The following is a 17,497-nucleotide window of genomic DNA, read 5'->3' as shown; positions in this document are numbered from 1 at the left end:
GCACCCCTGACCTAATATGTGGCTGTGAGTATACAGTATATTGTTAGAAAGCATGTTCCTTTCCAGAATTTGATTTTCCGTAAAATAAACAAATAATCAGAGTAGCAATTGAGAGCGCCATTTTTAGGTTGAATGTGGTTCTAGAAATAATATTAGTTAGTAGTCTAGCTTAGAGTCGGGATTTTTTTTTAAATCAAAGAGCCAAAATAGCAAAAATATCATGTTTTTGAGACTGCCACACCATAAATTTTAGGACAAAATTCAACAAAACAGCCAAACGCGCTCTCTGGACAAAAGCCATTTTATTTCATTTTGTAATGTTTTTTGATTTGATAAAACCTCTGAAATAATAATTCTAGAGCCTGTGTCTCATATTAACACAAATATACCACTTAAAATGTGTCTCCCTTCTGCAGTTACTGGGTGTTGGGGCTCATTTTGAAATAATAGTTTCAAAACTGAGTGCGAGCAAAGTTCCTTTGTAAAAATGTCACAAAATACTGCAAACGAGGGCACAAACGTAATTAGCTTCAATGTGGACTACACTGGGCGAGGAGGAGAAGTGCGCACGTTCTCTCCTGTGTATAGCTCCGCCCATTCCTATTGCTTGCCCAATCGAATTGCTCTAGGTGCTTTGCTAGAGCTTCTGGGTATTTCAAGTTCGTTGTAGGACTTTTCATTAAAAAGTGGAGGAGGGGTATGTATAGCTCCGACCATTGCTATTACTCACCCAATCAAATTGCTCTAGGTGCTTTGCTAGAGCTTCTGGGTATTTAAAGTTCGTTCTGTAGCTTTTCGATAAAAAGTGTCCAAACAATGAACATGGAATGCTTCGCGAGCTTCTATATAACAGATTCTTTAATGATTAACGGCCAAAACGGGCTCTGTAGTGGGTTACCTTAAATGTAAACTAGTGAAAATTTTGTCGTATATATACACTAAAGAAAACCCTACCTAGAGTCAGTATATCATCGGTTCTGCACCAGTGACAATCGGCTTCACTTGTATTTGTACATTAAATTAACGGGGAAGTTGTATTCTAATTCTGGGCCCTATGTACTCATGAAAAGAGCCATAAATAGCCAGCGAGCTATAGGTCCACCACCCCTGCTATCGATGGCACCTTTTGTTGGAAAATACACTGGAAATGTATTGAACTACCCGCTGTATTGAAAACCGAGAGCACCATCTGGAAGAGTTAAATGAACATTGTTTGATTTCCTTTCCAGTTTCTTAGTTTTCATAGAGTATTTAGTAATTTGCCGCAGACAGACATAGGCAAAAAAAAATTACAAAAACAGGCTGATTCCATTTTATGAAGGTAACAAGGAGTGCTATTAGCTTAATGAGAGAATAACTACCCAGTAACAGCGTTGGTCAAGCTCAATGCTCAGGCACTTTAGTGCATTTCCGATGATTTTCCCGTTATGGACTGGAAAGTAAATAGCCTGGCTTGATTTACTCAAGCTCCACCAGCAAATCTCCTTCACCCACCGTTTCACCCGCTTTACAGTGGACACGCTTTACCTGGCGGGGAAACATTTGTGTATTAATTCCAATTATTGGCGTTTTCACAATTTACCTATTGAGTTCCACTGACCTTAGCTTGCCTGGAAGCGGTCATGCTATTCTGCATTTTCATAGCTTCAATCACGCAGATTTCTTGGCCTTCTGCCACCTACGTGACACACAATACACCAAAATTTAGGTACCACATTAATTCAAGTATATCGCGAGCATTTCTCTACCTAAAAAATGGGGGCATGTTATTAACAAGGGCTACGGTGAGAACACTTAGATGTATTCCCGAAGTATTTGGAGGTATTTCCGCAATGTATGGGATGTAATAATAGTAATGAAGAAGACAACTTTAGCATAGGCTTAAATGAACTGTATCAAACTCCAATATGCACGACATGGCGTCACACACCACTACACTGCCGCTGGGGCATACCATTTCACAAAGAAAGGAGTTCGAACTCCCTCTAAATCCCGGACACCTCGCCTCAACGTCATTTCCGATGGTTAGTTTGAGCCGAGAGAAGTGAAATCTAATTTCACATACATTCTTAATACAAATTTAAGGGTGTGCGTGCTTTACTCAAATATGTGAAAAACCGAATAGCCAAAACACAGAAATTACAGAAAAAAAGATATACTTTTTCTTGCACAGGTACAAAATGATAAATAATTGACGAGCGTCTGACAAAAATGCTCAATTAAGAGCTTCTATTAAATAATTTCCAAATATAAAAATGAGTTTTGAGTGCTTTGAAGAAATCTTGTTGGACAAAGCGATAGAAGAAGTAAAACTGATGAAAGATCTAAAGGGGAAAAAATAAGAAAAATATAATGAAGAATAAAGCATCTCTCCTTTCTTAAGTACATATTATTGGGAAATTTTAGCTCTTCATTTAATTTTAATGGACGGAAGAGTGAATGGCAACAAGAAAACGAGAGGATCATGGTAATGGTGAGCTAAGGGGCGGAGTTTAAAATGAAACCATGAGTCAAGCGTGCATATTTACCAAAGAAAATTACATAATTGGTAAATAAAATTATATTAGCACATAGTTTAGCGCCAGACGATTGACTTCGGGGCCAAACCACTGAAAATCTCACACAAAGTGCACGTTTAGGAATGAAAACTGATAGTATAAGCATGTAAACATTAGCTAGCTAGCGGCTAACGAAAACATGGGAGAACAGGGACACACAATCTTCAAAGGAAATGTCTTATTGGAATAAGGTTAGAAGAGTTCCTGTTCGGATGGAGTTCCCCATCTCCTTCCTTCTCAAGTGCAATACAAAAAGTCTATAGCCACTTCAGGCAGCAATTCCGCCCCAAGTGAAAACCAGCTTTGGAGGGTTCACCTCACTTAAGAGATTACGTGGTCTGTCTTTTTTTTTTTTTTGGTTTGGTCTAAACCGAAAAGACACTTTAGGTCATTTTCGGCAGAAAATGTCAATGCATGCTTACAACGCCCATTTTATTTTGGACAAAGTAAATCTCACCTCATCGCCAGGCTTGACTGTAACTGCCACCACTGTGCCTGGCATTGGCGACCGAAGGATGCTGCTAGTGTCTTCGGGGATTTTATCCGGCATGTGAGAATTTAACTTCGCAGCCAGTTTGGACAGAATGCGAACCTTGAACTAAAAAAAAAAAAAAACAAGGTAGTAAGACTTGATTTAACCTCCCATTCCCAACAATCATTTTTTTTTCAAACAAGATCTTTGCAAGGAGGAGTATCCAACATGACATCTGTATACTTGCTTCTAAGTTTCATAGCCCCAGTGTGTAATGGCGACCCTTAGTGGTGTGACATTACTTAATTTCAGACTCGTAGGTTCAGAAATGTGTATGTTACACAACTTGAGATGCTCGTATGAGAAGCTGACATAATTGGCTGCCATCTTAATACAATGAAAGCCTGAATTACGATTTTGCCAAGTTACCTCGTCTCTGTCCTTCATTTTGCACTTAGCAGCCACTTAGCTTCCGCAGCTGAGCCCTGCATTTGGTGGTGAAGGTTCCGTGATTCATGCATCTTTTATCCCATTGTTTTCTTCTCTAGCCGCTCAAGTTAGTCACTTGGCTGCTTACCGGTATTTGCGAGTTTCATTGTTAGCTGTTAGGTGTGAATAAAGCTTGCTTTGTCCATCGGTTTTGTGATTCTTATTCCTGATGCTTGACATGTTCTGGTTTGCTGTATTTTACTGGCCTTTTCAGTTTCTCCTTCTGCTAATTGCTAGAGTAAGTTACTTATACCAGCTCTGACCAACTCCAGATATCCGCCTTTTTCAGAAGCTCCTGTGAGTCAGGCTCGCTTGGTCTTTTGTTGTCACTCGTAGGGACTAACACCAGTTTTCATGTCCTGTCTTTGGCTTCAGAATTTTGAAAAAGAGATATCCTTTAGGCTTCAGTAGTGGGTCTTTGAATGCAGATGCTTCACCTCCAATATATGCAACAACGCCCTGTAGTGGTGAGTTAATACACACCGTGACTTTCAGGTGAAACGTTTTTGCTAAATACAGACGCTCCCCTACTTAGGACCATTCGTCTTACGAAAAACGATAGATACATTTTTTTCGGGAGGTCAAAAAATATCCGGACTTTGCTGTAAGTTAGATTTTGTATTGTGTGCAACTTTTTCCAAGTACAGGACATTACTGTAGTGCTACTTTCCGCCACTACCGGTGTGTGGTGGCGCTGTGAGAGCTCACCCAGCATCCACCCCGAAGAAGAAATCCAGCTTCCTCTTCCTAGTTTGTGTGTAAACATTCTATACCGTATCTCCAGCACGCTAAGAACTTTGACATTTTTATTGTTTAATATCTCGTGCATCCATTTGACATAGTTGGTGTAAAGAAGAGGCGAGCCGTTTCATTTGAAATGAAAGTGGAATAAGAAAGCTTGATGCGGTTGAGAAAATGGTTGGATCACTTTTTTTTTGGCCAATTTCTACCAGGGAGGAGGAAGTCGCCTATCTCTTGAAGCTCATCTTCCAAAAGTAAGTTAAACTTAACTTTATAGAGCATGTTATTTTCAGAAATGTTTTTTTTTTAGTAAAAAAAAAAACTGAGTTTACTTATACGAGCCTTAAACCTACTTATATAAAACTTAAAAATACAAAATATAGCACTTAAGGAAAATTCAACTTAAGAACGATTGTCTGGAACCAGACCGGAATCTCGTTCTTAAGTAGGGCAGCGTCTCTATGTGTTCATATATTCATTCTTTTGTTTAATCAAATCAATAACTACAGCAGCAAAGTCTCAGTCCAGTACCAATAAAGGATGAAAACTAACCTCAAATAGTCTAAGCCTTGCGCTGAATAAACTGAATGAAACTTACCGCTGTGCCCAGATACTGCAGAACGATGTGTCCTGAAGCATCCCGGGATAGACACTAAACCAAAATATAAAACTGTTGTAAATACATTTGCAGTGAAAGTCATTTACTGTTACAAACAGGCTTCCGTGTTGTGTTTATTACCTGTAACATACGTTGCTTATTATTAATAGTGAGCGGTAGTAACGGAGAGGCCAAATTCCACTGTCCACTCACATCAACCTGTTCTCCATCCACGTGCACCTGGAAAGAAATTTGATAACTGGTACAATTAATTGACGACAACTATGCTAAACTTCCATGCAGTGTTAACTCCAGTATTATATCGAGTATCTGGATCCGTGGTGATCTTTTGGATCGTTTGAAAAAAAATTCTACTCCAAAGAGGGGAGCTTTGAAAAAGTTGTAAAATACTTTTATGATTTAAAATCATATTTCATTGTTTAAGACAAATCCTAAAAGTACATGGAATCCGCCTAATTATAGTACCTAAATTATCATAATTGGCTCGTTTGAAAGCCCTAGTTTGTAATATTTGACCACTAGATGGCACTGTGGTCTAATGCGAACAAAAAACAGTGCCACACAGCTAGAAACAACACAATAGACAAACATGGCGGTCACTAAAGTTGGGATTCCACTATGTAAAAGAAACACAATTTACCAGGTGTTTGTTTGTTTTTTCACAGAATGACGAGTTTTTTGTGCCACCGAGGATACCAAATATTACACACTGTCCCTTTAACTCTTAGTTTTCTTATTTTGCTACTTTATAAACATTTAATATTAATATAATTTCCTTAGGGCAGCACGGCGGAGCAGTGGTTAGCGCATGTGCGGCACAGTTCTGAGGTCATGAGATCGAACCTCCTGTGTGGAGTTTGCATGTTCTCCCCGTGCTGGCGAGGGTTTCCTCCCACATTCCAAAAACATGCATGTCAGGTTAATTGGCCGGTCCAAATTTTCCCTAGGTGTGAATGAGCGAGTGAGTTGTCCGTCTCTGTGTCCCCTGTGACTGGCTGGCCAACTAGTTCAGGGTGTCCCCTGCCCACTGCCCGAAGATAGCTGGGATGGGCTCCAGCACCCCCGCGACCCTACTGAGGATAAGCGGTGCAGATAATGGATGGATGGATGGATAATTTCCTAATTTTTGCCATATCGGATTACACACCATTATAATTTGGTTTTTTAAATGTTTTTTTTTTATATATATTTCTTAGAAGTAAAACAATGTATTTATTTTCATTACATAATGCATTATGATTCAGCTTAGTAGTTTTTTTTATTTTACTACTTTTTAACTATATTAATTTGTAGTAAAGAAATGTCCTTATTTCTACAATATTACATAATGTAGCATTAGTTGGCTAATTTTTAGTGTTATTTTTCTTATTTTACTACTTTTTAAACATATTTTTCCGAGTAAAACAATTTCCTTATTTCTACCAAATGTTTAATATAGCATATTTTAAGTATTATTTTTCTTATTGTATACCTTTTCTAAACAAAATTCTACATTGTAAAATAAGAAAATAATTTCAAATAAGAAATATGTTTGAAAAAGTAAATGTGAGAAATCTATTTTACAACATAGAAATGTTTTTAAAAAGTAGTAAAATAAGAAAAATAACACTTAAAACGAACCAAATTATGTAATACTACACGGCCATATGCACCTTTTAGGATGTTTCTGAATTAAAAATGACTTTCCATTTAAAATTTAGATAATATGTAATGTGTAAATATATCATTTTCATAATGTAACAATCTAAACCAAGCTGTCATATCAGACAAACAACTGCTTCTCACCGTGTACATGTCTCCAGATTTATGAACTACTACTTCATGCTGTTGCTCTTCCAGTTGTGCGCATAACTCCCAACACCTGCTCTTCACAGGAACTGAAGCTATCCTGAAAATAGAACACCCAAAACCTAAGTTGCTTCTTCCTGGTGTAACTTCAGCCTAACCTAAAACACCAGTAACGAGTATAAGAAATAATAATATATAATTTTCCACAGTCCTTACCTCATAGTACCAAGGATATTCTGGGAACAGAACTGTGCTGTGACATATAGTGCTGCTGCAGAAGCTATCAGCTCCCTCTTTTGTTCCGGCTGAAGCTGATGACCTTTAAAGCCATCGGGATAAACCTCCGGAAGGAAGTTTGTGCTGATGTCGCCGGAGATGAAGCGAGGATGTGTGATGATTTCTCGCAATAGAGGAATGTTGTGGGTGACACCTGAGGAGACGGACACGTTATTAAAAATGAGATAAAATGAAAATGTTTCTAATGAAAAGTGCAAGCAGTTCAGGGTGTCCCCTGCCCACTGCCCGAAGATAGCTGGGATCGGCTTCAGCACCCCCGGGACCCTACTGAGGATAAGCGGTGCAGTTAATGGATGGATAGATGGAAAAGTACTCTAGAGCCCCGGGTTACGGCTTCCTTAGTTTATGGTGTCTTCAAATTATGATGCGAGATCCCTCGGCAATAGATTCCTTACAAATTTCTAGCGTTGTAGTGTTCTTGCATATAACTGTGCAAGTGGCAACTCTAAGATACCCATCTGCTATTGGTCAATGTCATAAAAGATCCTGCTCTGCTATTGGTTTAGCACACAGCATCATGAAGATGATAATATGCTATTGGGTGAACCCCCTTACCACAATGTTCCCTTTTTTTCATCCTTTTTATAATCTTGTGTCACAAACTTGGATTTGTTTGGCTATGTATTCCAAGACTTTCAGTAATGCCAAAGGGACAAGCAAAAAACATAACACCCATCCAAAAACAAAGCTTGCAATTATCAAGAAATACAAAGAAGCCACATGCATGGTTACCCTCGCAGAGAAATATGGCCATAACCAATCGGACATCGGGACAATAATTTTAGAATAAGGACGCAGCAAAAGCAAAAACATATTCTTTGTGCATAAGAATCCCATTTTAATTGCAATCTGGTGTCACTTACCCCCTCCGCATCCACCCACTAACTCCACTGTACCAGTTTAAGTCACATCACACAAAAGGTACACAAAATGCCACTTTTACTTTACATATATATCTACATATAATGTGGTTTAATCATATATTACATAGAAGTAGAACTTACTATATACTATTTTGTTCGAAATGTGAAATATACTCTATATCAACAGTATTTATGTATTATATTCCTTTTACTTTATTATTGTTTTATTTTCAACACAAGGATACTGCTGGAAGTGTGAATTTCCCTACGGGGATGAATAAAGTATTTATCTATCCATCTATCTATATGTATATATACATTTAATGTATATACCTGAGATAACAGGGTTTGAAACGCATTAAATAATTATTCATTAGACGATTTGACTTCTTAATTCCCACCTCAGAACGGGCTTATCTCAAATTTCGGGGGTCAGCGGTCTATCTCAAATATACCTCTGATGACGTAGTTGTCCAGGGCATCCTCCATCTTGGCAAGAGCTTCAGCTCTCGTTTCACCATAGGTTACCAACTTCAAACACAAACCAAAATAAATCAGAATGTTATTTGAATTTCATGACAATTTAACCATACATTTTCAACAAGCAAAAATGACCAACATTCATGAACTAACCTTGGAAATCATTGGATCGTAATAGATGCTGATGTCACTTCCCTCCTGGATGCCGCTGTCCACTCGAACCTGGCAGTAAGAAATGAATTGCACTCGTAACTTAGCCGCAGTAAGAATACATTTAGAGTATTCCCATAAACGCATGACGTACATTCTCTAGTTTGCTTGGCTCTTGATATTGGGACAATCTTCCAATAGAAGGAAGACCAAACGACTTGTAAGGGTCCTAATGGAACAAATAAAATGATACAGAGAAACTCTAAAGAAATTCATAAAAGCTGAGATACCAACCTCTGCATAGACGCGGCTCTCAAAAGCCCAACCATTTATCGGGATATCTTCCTGTTTATGCTGCAACCGGTAACCCTTGGCGACTCGGATCATCTGCTCTACCAGGTCGAGACCGGTAATGCACTCTGTTATGGGGTGCTCAACCTGAAAAAGACAGTTTTGGGGATTAATTAGCATAAGATATATTTTATAAACAGAGATGGCGAGGGTTTTTTAAGCTCAGGGGCTGAATTAGTCAAATCTTAAAGGGGACATTGTGTTGCATTTAGTGCAGGGGTCGCCAACTCCAAGCGACATGATCACGTGCCTGTTCTAAGAATAGACCTAATCACAAAATATCAATGCCTAAAATGTGATTAAACTGTTGCAATTTTTCTTAAAAACAGAAAATATAAAAAATGATATAAAAAACGAAAAAAAAAAGAATTAAAGTAGGAGAGTTTGATAATCGGGAGACTCCGAGCTATCACTGAGCAGAGGTGAGACCGCGTGACAATCGCAGCCTCAATTTTGAGCGACGCGAAGCAGTTCAAAACGATTGCTACATACTTAAACATGGCGGGAAAAGGAAGAAACCGTGTACTTTTCGAAGTGAATGGGAGGAAACGTTATATTTTATTAATGTGGAAGAAAGCTCTGTCTCATTTGCAGCGTGGAGCTTTCATGCTACCATAATTACCCGCCCGGCAGCGCAACGCGAACGGATAGGCTCGCAAACTGTGCTACTTTGGGCAGACAGCAGTTGTTTTTTTACAGAACTGTTTAAAAAAAAAAGGAAAAAAACTCTCAAAAAGCAACCGAAGCCTCTTTTCGAGCAAAACAGTTTGGAGAAAGAAGAAGAATGCATTTTCAGATGGTGCCATGGCAAAGATGTAGTTCAAATATTGAAAAAAGGGTTAAAAATGTGTTAATAAGTGTGAAATATATGTTTTTTTTTATGGCTGCACATGTAGTAATTAGTAGAAATGTGATATTTCATTTTTATTTAGTTTAAAGAGTCCTACAGAATTTATCATTTGTACAAACATGGTGCAGAGTTCATTAAGACTGAAACTGATGATAGAGTCTTGATTACCTGCAAAATGTCGTGAAAATTGTCCTTTTTTTTGTTTGATTCCTTTTGAGCATTTGTAATTAAAACAATTGGAAAGGTAAAAAAAAAATGAAATATTGCATGTTGAAGTTCATCAGTTTCCTACCTTGTTGAATCATTCTGACTATCATTCATTAAAAATCAGTTCTCGTGTAAAATATCAGTAGGATAGAAAATTAAATTGATAAATTAAAATGAAATTCTTGTTATGCGTTATTAAGGTGCCCTTTGTGTTAGTGCCCGGAGGAAACCCACACAAGCACGGGGAGAACATGCAAACTCCGCACAGGATGGCTGGTAGCTGGATTTGAACCCATGACCTTCAGGTTGTGTGCAACATCCAATCCATTTGTGCTTGAAGTAAATTTGGCTGGCACTACGCTATGTGCGAGAATTTAATTTAGTACAATTGCAAATGTGAGTCAAAGCATTAGGCTGCACAGACTACCGCTCTACCATCATGATCATCATCATCATTAGATGCCTCCTCCGGTTTTCTTGTCACTACTTACGGTCTTATTGTTTAAAAGCTTAGATACCTCAAGAATATATACCGGTACTAAAAAAGAGAAAGCCATTGGGATAGATATTAATTTTTTTCATCCTAACCAGCCACTTAACTAAAATAATAATAAGTTTTTCTTAAAATCAAGAGCCTTCAGCTGTTATAAAATGCCGCAGCGAGGCTTTTAACTAAGACAAGAAAGATTGATCACATTACCCCGATTTTAGCTAACCTGGATTGGCTCCCTGTTAGCTTATGGTGTGTTTTTAAGGTTCTGTTGGTATAATACAAAATCATGCATGGACTCCCTCATATCTTTCAGATTTAATTTCCCCCTATGTTCCGGTCCGGAATCTTTGCTCTGAAAATGCTGGTCTACTAGTGATCTCAAGAGCCAAGAAGAGATCCGCAGGCATCTGGGCACCGGTGCTGTGGAATGCTCTTCCCCCTGATATCCGATCTGCAACCTCAGTGGAAATGTTTAAATCCAAGCTTGAAATACACTTCTATTCTATAGCATATGAATAACCTATATTCTATGTTGATAATATGTATTATTTGCCCTCATGTAGGTTTCAGATGATGGGATGGTGTCATCATAGTCTGTAGCTTGCAATAGTCTTTGATCTGTGCAGCCCTTTGAGACTTTTCTTAATTAAGGGCTGAACAAATAAATACGATTCGACTTTTGTAATCAACTTTAGTGTTGCGGTTTTTGTATTTGGGTCAAGCGTTTCAAACTTTGTGTTTTAAGTTTGGTACCCCAACTTTCAATGCATTTTTCATATTAACGCATATATTCCAACACTGTCTAACCTGCAACCGTGTGTTCATCTCAAGGAAGTAGAAGTTCTTCATAGAATCCACCAGAAACTCCACTGTGCCAGCAGAGGAGTACTGCACAGCCTTGGCAAGCTGCACTGCTTGTTCACCCATTGCTCTTCTCGTCTTGGAGTCCAGGAAAGTACTGCAAAAGACAACACTAAGGTTTACTAAAACATTGTGTTGTCATTCAGTTTGTATTTTCATTTTATTCAAGCATGTTAGGCAGAACTTCAACTCCGTGATCCATAAAACTGTATCTTTACCATAATAATGTATTTAGTTTAACACACTTCCCCTTCAAAGTCACATTAGTTTCTTGCATACCTGGGAGCTTCTTCCACCACTTTCTGGTTCCTCCTCTGGATTGAACATTCTCTTTCGTTCAACCACAAAGCATTCCCGTGTTTATCAGCCAGCACCTGGGAGAAGCAGCACACCTTATTTAAACATTATGTTTGAAAATAATTCCTATTTAATGTGTTTTTACTACAGTTTACCTGAATCTCTATATGTCTCGGGTTATCGATATATTTCTCAATGAGAAGTCGATCGTCTCCAAAGCTTGACGCTGCTTCCTGTGATGAAAACCGGAAACCTTCCCTGGTAAAAAAAGGAAAAAGAGCACATAGACAACATATTTTTTTATTTTTTTGTGGGTTGTTAACCAAAAGCAAATGTGTTGCAGGACAGGCTTAACCAATCGCTATACTCAAGGTTATTTACATAGCATTTTTATAATCAGGCCAAATAATAAACCTATCTTAAATGGGACTTTAAGATTGCTTGAGAGGGAGCAACTGGGGAAAAACGTTTTGAGATGATGTGTTAGACGCTGTTTATTTAGTCAAGGTGGTCCAAATAAACATTTAGTTTAAAGCCCCAGAATGTACTATAGGTGTTCGTTTGGAGAGGCATGGACTTACACTATATATAGATGGATGCAACTGTGGCATCCACTATATATAGATGGGTAAAACTATAGAATTTTTGCCGGGGCAACAGAACATACAATCAAAATGTCCCGGATATATAGTTTATACTTCATGGAAATTCATTCAGTACTGGTGGCTATAGAACAGATTAACCATGCAAATCGAAGGTATATTGTAGCATGAAATTTGAAGTTTAAAGTGATTTTTTTAAGGAATTCATGTTTACATTTAACAAAAGCAGACATACCTCGTTTCGTCATCGTTCCATGCAATTCTCATTCCTTTGCCTCCTCCTCCAGCAGATGCTTTTATCATTACTGGATATCCTAGCAGTATCAAAAAATAGAAAAATGAGATAATTGCCAAAATACTACGATGATTTCAATAATATTGAATGAACGCACACAAAATAGAGGGAACAAAATGGTTATATCAACATAATAAGTTAAACTAACTTACCAATGTTTTGAGCTATTTTTACAGCTTCCTCTGGAGTCTATGACAAAGGATTTTGGTTCAAAGAGGACAGTTTCTTTTAAGTAAAACTGCATAAAAAATAATCCTAAAAACATATAACCCACCTTGACCACACCGTCAAATCCTGGGATTGTGTTAACCTTTGCAGCCTTTGCAATGAGTTTGCTCTCGATTTTATCCCCCATTGCTTGGATTGCGTGCGTGTCTGGGCCAATAAATGTTACGTGTTCCTTTGCCTGGAAAATACATAGAATTTAGTTACATAGAGAATTGTTACAAAAATGAGAAGGGTTGTTAACAAAAACAGAAAATAATCATTTTTCCTCGTTTTTACAAGATAGTCAACATTCTTTCGTATTTTTGTAGGTTTTTTTACTAAAATACAATTAAATAGTTCGAATGGTAAAATACAAACAGCGACTTTACTCACTAGTCTTTTTGCAAACTCTTTGTTTTCGGAAAGAAAGCCATATCCTGGATGAACCTACAAAAGGACAAAAAAAAATGCAGACTGATTGAATAAAAACATTATGATTTACATTCTTATAAAAATTACAGGTATTATGGTAATCTTATCTTGCCCTAAACTGAAGGCACACATGTCTTGACAGATTCCTTTTAAGACTTATTTTCAATTTATTTTTGTCTGCAAGCACAGATGTAGACTTTTTTTTTTAAAAGAAATTATTGTTTTGTTTCCCCCTTGTTTGTTTTTGCCCTGCTATCTATCTCCATGCTGACACTCATACGTCAGAAGAAAATCACGTATAACATAACGAAAAATGGCATATTGTTCATGAGGTCTATTTTCATGAGTGACAGCTATTAATCCAAATGGGATGTCTGAGGTGAGAGAAAACACATGATTTATCCACTCTTCTGAGTGAAGATTGGTTGTTGCTTCTGGCATCTTTTTGACTAGAAATAAAATCTCCTTCCAATTCGCTTGAACTGTGACAGCAGAGCCTTCTTTCATCCCCAGGTGGAAAGTCTGATTTCCTTCCGAAGAGCATTTGACCAACTTTTGCCATGCATCACAACAAACTTCATTTTGCTCTAAAATGTGTCAGTATTCAAAATTTTACAAAATAGTGTTACATTATTAATTATTATCTATCCACCGTCATTTCTATTTCCTTTTTGGGGATGATAATTACCTATTTATTCGGCTTAATCTGGATACTTAAATATTAAAAAGACAAAAACTGATACCAGGTAACAAACACCAAGAATATTCCATTTCTAATCCCTGCGAAAAAAGGCAATCACTTTTCTTAAGAATTGCCATCAAATCCCTAAATAATAATTTAACTAATACATTAGTTATTATTACTGGTAATTTATTATTCCTTTATTTTCTAGTTATTGATTGTTAAATGGTACCAATGACAGTTAGCGGAAGCATCCATCGTACTTTAAAAATTAAAGTGAATGATCTGGTGTGGTATAAAGCATACGTTTTTGACATACTCCAACAGTGGTATCCTGCAAATCTCAGGAGCATACCAATACTATGATACTATTATAGTAATTTAGTGGTCAAGGACATTTCTGAATATGACACACTAGCTAAATGAAAATAGCCCAAAATGTTAAGGTCACAAAAGAAAACCTGCAAAGACTTACAGCTTGTGATTTTGTGTTTCTGACAGCATCCATAATCGCATCCATGTTGAGGTAGCTCAGGCTAGTGGGAGCAGGGCCCACACAAACCGCCTCATCAGCCATCTTCACATGAACCTGGATAGACAGACCAGCTTTACAAAATTGACTACAGATCCTTAAGTTCCAAATATGTAACCCAAAATTAATCAAAACTAATCCGGTCGGCCACTGTGTCAAAGTCGGGCCCCTGAAATAACAAATTGCCCACTGAACTCACAGCATTTGAGTCAACGTCACTATGAACAGCAACGGTCCGGATTCCCATCTGCTTGCACGTCTTCATCACCTAATAGGAATGCAGACACATTACATATGGTACTTACATATTTGTAAGGCAGATAGTGATATATTTTTTACTTAAGATTTACTACACTGTAGCCCCTTTCTTACATTTAGATTTGTCTGACATTGAGCATAATGTATGGGCATTCCAATTTCCATTATTTAAGAAGTTTTAAGTCTGAGATGTGCAAGAAAAGTCAAACATTGAGGGGACATCTAATGAAATTTAATACATAACTTGACACAGTTTTATATATATATATATATATATATATATATATATATATATATACAAATTATTTAATAATACTATTTAATATTTAGAATAGATACTTCATAATCTTGAGTAAACAAATGCATTTGAGAACATTGACATTAATTAGAAAACAATATTTTATCATCGTTGATGCCATATAACTTTGTAGATCTATTTTATGCAGAAATGGCATTTGTTATGAAAATTCAATTAGAACAAACACTAAAAAAAATGAAAACGTTTTTATCTTTACATCTAAATAAAAGCATTGATAGCATTTTTGACACAGAGTCAAGTTGGTTAATTGTTCAGTTAGATATATGGAAGTAGCTCAGACAGTCTTACCCTACAAGCAATCTCCCCTCTGTTTGCTATTAGAATCTTGTCGAACGTCTGTGGAAGGAGAGAAGCATAATAGCTACAAAAATATATACATTAATACAACACGTAGCTTTATTCGTATGAGTACAGAAACGAAAAAAACTCACCAAAACCCTCCAAGTAAACTCAAAAGTAGCAATCATTTATGATTCAATTGAACTTTCTTGGTGACCCCTGCAAGGTTTCCTTTTTGTTACAAATAGACTCCATCAGAGAAGGGAAATGTGAACTGCCCCTTAAAGGAAAATGTTTGGGGCGCTTTGCAATTGTCGCTAAAACGCACACCCAAACCAATTTTATTTAATTATTAGATACATTTTCTGTGGTTACTACTTAGACCTTAAAATGATTTTTTTTTTAAACAAAAAGGACCTTCGAAGGGTCACCGCTTGGCCCCTAATAATATCCTTCCCCAAAACAATCAGGAACCGTTGCAGGCAATGCCCAATTCCTAATAATATAATATGCTTGTTGCTTATTCTTCCATGGGTCCTCATAATAATATACAAAGGTTGATTACCTTTTCATTGTGATTGGGGGCAGTGGAATACTCAGCCTTGCTGCTGTGAAGTGCGCAATATGCAGACCGGAAAGTGGGATGCTGCAAAACAACAGCCATGACGTAATTTCATGCATAGAAGATTACTGATGATTATGTCACTACTTTTGTTGCAGAAATTCATCAATCAATCAAAATGTATTTGTATTGCACTTTTCAGGCAATGAATTGCAACTCAACGTGCTATATAAAAAAAAAACATTTCCCAACCCATCAACTCAAAACACTATATCAATTGCATTCTATGTAAAACGACAAAATATTCAGAAACTGTAAATTATCAAGTATTTTGCGGTAGAGTCATCACACATAATGCAAAAGTGTACATTTATTTCTGCAAACACCTGAAAACATTGCATTTGTTAATTTACTGAGCATGCTCACTGTTTAAGATACATTTGGTCACACGTTGAAGCATGCTTCATTACCACAAACAATAAATAAATTTACATTAATTTGACGTCGACCAAGCAGAATTTCATTAAATTCTGCAAGAAGACTGTCAGTGTCGCTATGTCCAACACGAAGGACGTTTGCTCGTTTCCCAGGTTGACTTATTTAGCTACAACACAACGTGATGACTTCTCGTGTAAGAAAAGAAAGTGCCATTAATGAATGACTCTTCTCACCTTTAAAACAAATAGTAGTCTGTAAGGTGGAGGCAAGATAGAGCGCGTCGCCATGTTGGTCCCAGTTGAGATGTTTATTTGGTGTTTTTTTTTTAACTTAAGTTTTCTTCTTCTTTCCCCTTCTCCTTCTTGCGCTTCTTCTTCTGTTTTAATTAGAGTTTTCGTCTCTCCAGCTTGAAACCATAGCGCACCTTGTGGTAGCTACCTAGGCTGTTTGTGAACGCGCTTTTATTTTCTATCGCTATCTATTTTTTATCTTGTGCTTCATTTGGAAAAATAACGGTATAAAATTGCTTGGACATTTTTTGTGCTTTAGTGATTAAGAAACCAATCTTTTGTCGCATTATCTAACTTTTCATCTGAAAAAAAGAGAATGAAACAATGTTCCTTCCAAACTGCGCGCGTGCGCAATCGCGCACCGCCCGCACATACTCAGCGCACAAGAAAATCGAGCCAGTTCCCTCTAAACTGCGTGTGTGCGCAATTGTGCACTATCCAGAGCTTTTCAGCGCACAAGATAACCTAGCCAGCTCACAAAAATCAGAGCTCAAAATTGCTAATTAAGAAGCGAATTAAGTCAAAGTTACAGTGCATGAAGGTAAAAATACATGGGTTTTCCTGACGCTGTGTTCGAAATGCGGTATTTTGATGACAATGTCGAAGTAGAACAAAGTTGAGTAAAGTCAGTAGAGTTTTTCGAGAACCGGCTTCTTTGGCTTGGCTCACTAAAAAAGAACCGGCTCTTTCGGGTCCCAAACGGCTCTTCAGGTTGTTTTTGCTTCTTTAATCCATACACGACCAAATACTATGTAAAATTGTGCACAAAATGACTTAAAGGAAGGGGGAAATAAAATAAAAAGAAAAATATACCAAAATGAAAAAGTGTTGAAAAGCTGAGAAAAAAAGAAACGAAAGGAAGAGAAAAAAGAAGGAACATTTCAGATAAAAAGCCAGAAAAAAGAAAAGAAAGAAACAAAGTAAAAAAAGTAAATAGAGAACAAAAAGAAAAAAGTAACAGCTTGGAAACAAACAAGCACAATGAGATTTTTTAAAGGAATTTAAAAGAATAGAAAAAAAAACAGGGAAAAAGAAGAAAGTTTGTGTTGCATTCAAATAATTTCCAATTATACCAAGTCAATCTT

The 17,497-nt window shown here is 37.1% G+C and overlaps 1 protein-coding gene across 1 annotated transcript; it reads right to left on the bottom strand.

Moving 5' to 3' along the window:
* Positions 1 to 285: 285 nt before the first annotated feature.
* On the bottom strand, positions 286 to 16,488 carry pcca (propionyl-CoA carboxylase subunit alpha). The gene is made up of 23 exons (XM_088351689.1): positions 16,356 to 16,488; positions 15,688 to 15,768; positions 15,132 to 15,179; positions 14,466 to 14,534; positions 14,210 to 14,323; positions 13,014 to 13,067; positions 12,688 to 12,819; positions 12,566 to 12,602; positions 12,354 to 12,432; positions 11,672 to 11,774; positions 11,499 to 11,593; positions 11,166 to 11,316; positions 8,752 to 8,895; positions 8,612 to 8,686; positions 8,461 to 8,529; positions 8,283 to 8,358; positions 6,884 to 7,097; positions 6,665 to 6,767; positions 5,000 to 5,098; positions 4,859 to 4,912; positions 3,016 to 3,156; positions 1,601 to 1,678; positions 286 to 1,527 (listed from the first exon to the last, which is right to left on the bottom strand). The coding sequence occupies exons 1-23, from the start codon at positions 16,407 to 16,409 to the stop codon at positions 1,459 to 1,461; spliced, it is 2,139 nt and encodes a 712-aa protein (XP_088207815.1). The 5' UTR covers positions 16,410 to 16,488; the 3' UTR covers positions 286 to 1,458.
* Positions 16,489 to 17,497: the final 1,009 nt, after the last annotated feature.

This window comes from Urocampus carinirostris, chromosome 13 (genome assembly GCF_059441175.1).
Source record: "Urocampus carinirostris isolate Australia breed hairy pipefish chromosome 13, RoL_Ucar_1.0, whole genome shotgun sequence".
NCBI lineage: Eukaryota > Metazoa > Chordata > Actinopteri > Syngnathiformes > Syngnathidae > Urocampus > Urocampus carinirostris.
Note: the sequence above shows the minus strand (reverse complement) of the source record. Positions and strands in the feature narration are given on the sequence as shown.